The sequence below is a fragment of the Echinops telfairi genome, unplaced genomic scaffold (assembly GCF_000313985.2).
Source record: "Echinops telfairi isolate 266 unplaced genomic scaffold, ASM31398v2 ScPeMD7_7458;HRSCAF=8496, whole genome shotgun sequence".
Classification (NCBI taxonomy): Eukaryota; Metazoa; Chordata; class Mammalia; order Afrosoricida; family Tenrecidae; genus Echinops; species Echinops telfairi.
In genome coordinates, this window is record NW_022111358.1 from 46,809,524 (window position 1) to 46,812,802 (window position 3,279).

At 58.2% G+C, this 3,279-nt stretch overlaps 1 protein-coding gene across 1 annotated transcript in view; it reads right to left on the reverse strand.

Annotated features, from left to right (window-relative positions):
• Nucleotides 1–1,900: 1,900 nt before the first annotated feature.
• CYGB (cytoglobin) overlaps nt 1,901–3,279 on the reverse strand; it is a gene marked incomplete at its 5' end in the record, with an annotated part of 4,480 nt that continues 3,101 nt past the window's right edge. The window contains one exon of the mRNA XM_045299507.1: nt 1,901–3,279. This exon is cut by the window's right edge and continues 1 nt beyond it. Coding sequence (XP_045155442.1) covers nt 3,247–3,279 — 33 coding nt within the window.

Genomic DNA, 3,279 nt, shown 5'->3' on the forward strand with positions numbered 1-3,279 from the left:
TGCCACCCAGAAAACATCCTGTGTCCTCTGTAGCCAACATTTTCCTGCCCTTGTCCCCCCACCCCCACCCCCAACACACACACATCTGCTCCAGCTAGGACTGAAGCGGTTTTAGATGGAGCACCGGTGAGGCGCTGGACTGCTGATTGGCTAGTGGTGGCAACCCACCTAGGGCCACCACTGAGCGCGGCCCGGCGGGGTTGGCCTCTGCCAGGGTGCAGAACACACTAGAAAGTGGATGTGGACAGGTTGACATTCAGCACCCGACCATTCGATCTCCCGTGGGATCCATTTAAATTGCCCCTAGTTTTCCACAGTTCCTGCTTTCTTTTTGATGGACGCTTTAATCTCTTTTTACTTGGCTCTTCTTGTTAGCTGTTGTTTATTTGTTTGTTTTTCCATGTTTTTCTCTGTAGGAAATCCTGGATAGGTAACCCTATAGAGACTGTAACTGCATTAGTGGTTCCTTGGGGGTATGGGAGGGGGGGAATAGAGAGCTAATAACAATGAGGACAAGAATGAAGAAAATGTGCTCACACAGAATGTAGTGATGACTGTACAACTCTTCCGGATGGGATTGAACGATTGAATTGTGCTATACTTGAATTATATGCTAATAAAACTGTTCAACAAGCGAGCTGCCAGCCGGGGACATGCAGCGGTCTCAGGCAGCTGTCCCCTTCGGTGGGGGCCCTCTGAGTCAGGATCCACTGGCGAGTGCTGGGCGGCCGCACGTTTTAACGGTGTAAATGGGGTGACACAGAATGCCCTGCTTCACCACCCTTAATGGACGCGAGGGGTGGCTGAGGCTCAGAGCCGTTGGCAGCTGCTGCGCCCGAGTCCGAGTGTGACCCTGAGCCAGCTCTGTCTCAGCGGGCCTACTCCTCAGGCTCTGCAGCTCCTGCCTGACCCAGTTCGACCCTTGCTTTCGAAGAGTTGGATTGATTTAGTCTTTGGGCATCTCTAGGGCACCTTGGTGCCAGGCCCGGAGAGAAGGTACAAGCCTGTCTTCCAGAACTCACCGTCTCTCCGCCTCTGTTCAGCTCCAGCTTTGCAGGCTGAGAGCCTTTCCGGGGAAGAGACTGCTTCCTGCTCCCCCCCCACCGCCTCTGCTCCCTGGGGTGGTGACCTCCTGGCCCCTCCTCAGGAAGCTGACCCTGCTGACTGTTGTGCCCCTCTTGGTTGTGAGCCCAGGGCTTGGGAAAGGGTCTGGGTACTGGGAGCTGAGAGAGGGTGTTGGCACAAATGGGTGCTGGGTCTCTATGCCTGAAACACCCCCACTCCCCATCCCCCCACCCCCGCTCAGATCCGGAAGATCCAAGCTGATCCTTGGCTCAATCCCTGGAGTCTTCAGGTGGCACAAAAGGCTGGGGGATCAAGCCAACCAGAGGGGCTTTGGAAGATAGGCCTACTTCTGAAAGACCACAGCCTTGAGAACCCTAGGGTTCTCTGCACCCACAGGGTCCCCCTCAGCTTGACTGCACCCACGGGGTCCCCCCTATCTGGCATTGACTTGGTGGCAACTGATGACAGAATCACTAAGCCCTGGGGCAAGCCGAGCCCCTCTACACATCCCTCCTCGGCGTCTCCGTCTTCTCCTCTCCTGGCCAGGGAGGCACCCTGCCTTTTTAACAAGCACAGACCGGACCCACTGGGGGCTCCCAAACCCCATCCTCTAGTCTCCAGCCCCATGTCTCTGACGAAGCAGGCACACCGCCACCCTGGAGCATCCTCAGCCCCAACTCAGAGAGAGAGGCTTCCGACCAGCTAAGGAGGCTGAGACACAGGTAAGGAGGGGGGTCCCGTGGTTGGGGGCTCTTCAAGAAAAAAGCCAGAGCCTGGGACCAAGGAGGGGAGCCAGGCGAGCGGGAGGTGGCGGAACACCAAGAGACTGTGCAGAAACAGGAAGGACGGCGGTTTAATGGCACGGCTGGGTCTGCTCACAGACGTCAGAAGGTACAAGAGGAGGACAGGACGGCTAGGAGGGACAGGTGACACAGGCACAGTAGCCACCGCAGCAACACAGCCTGGAAACAACACATGTGACCCAGGGGCACACACAGGGTGGGTCCCCAGCCTGGCGGATCCAGGTGGGTGCACTGGACCGACTGCCTCCCTCCAGGTGGAAGGGAAGTCTTCCGGGCCTCGCTCTAAGCTCCTGCCCATCGGTCCCTCCCCCAGGCCTGTCTCAGTGGGAAAAGTTGGCCTGCCTGACCTTGAAGGTGTCTTCCCAGAAACCTCCACCCCAGCTCAGCCATCCTGCTTAGAACCGCTCTCTGACCCTCTGTCGGCCCTTGCCCATGGCAGGACCAGTGGGTGAACCAGATCCTTTTTGGGCCAGGGTCCTTAGGAATGTGGGGAGCTGGGGCCAGATAGAACGAGCTGGGCTTTATAAGCTAATGGACTCACCCCAACCCTCCGACCCTGCCGGGACCGGACCAAATCCACTCTGTGCCGATGGATGGGGGACTCCCTGCCTTTGCCAGGACCCTCCGTGCTCGGCCCACCCACCGGTGATCAGAGCTGAGACCCTGGAGATGAACGTCACAGATAGGTGCGTGCGTCTGTGTGTGTTAAGGAGGCCCAGGGGGCGCGGTGGTTAAAGCACTCGGCGGTGAACCACCAGGCCTCTCCTTGGGAGAACGCCGTGGCCCGTCGTCGGCTTCTGTCAAAATGGCAGAGGGACAGCTAGCTCTACGCTGCCCTACGAGCTGGAATGGGTGTAAGAGCAGCCAGCTTGGGTTTTTGTTTGATATATATATATATTATATATTTATATAGAGAGATTGTATATAGAATATATCTGTATATACGGTAGATGTGTGTACAGGAAACGCTAGAGAGCTGATACTGAGGCTTGCATGCTGGTTGGGCCGACGGATGGACGGATGGACAGGCTCGGGGCTGGATGATTCCTGGACCGGCTTCTAGACCTGCGCCCTGCTCCCCGCCGGCTGCCCAGCTAGGCCTCTCTCTAACAGTAAATAGAAAAGCTAAGAAGGGTGGACCCAGCTCGGCTAGGATGGGCCCCCCAACCCCACAGGCCGGCCGCCAGGGTCAGCATCTGGGCAGCTGGCGCCACCCGCTGGCAGCTCTGGGCACTGCAGCCGTGGCCGAGGCCTCCTTCGGGAAGTAGAGTCAGGGGTCCCTCCAGCGTCCTTGGCACCCAGGGGGTCAAGGAGGGTCTTCAGAACTCGGCCTTCTGCTCAAGGTGATGCCAGGGAGGGTGGGAGGTGGCCGGGGGTCCTACGGCCCTGAGGAGGGCACTGTGGCCGGTGG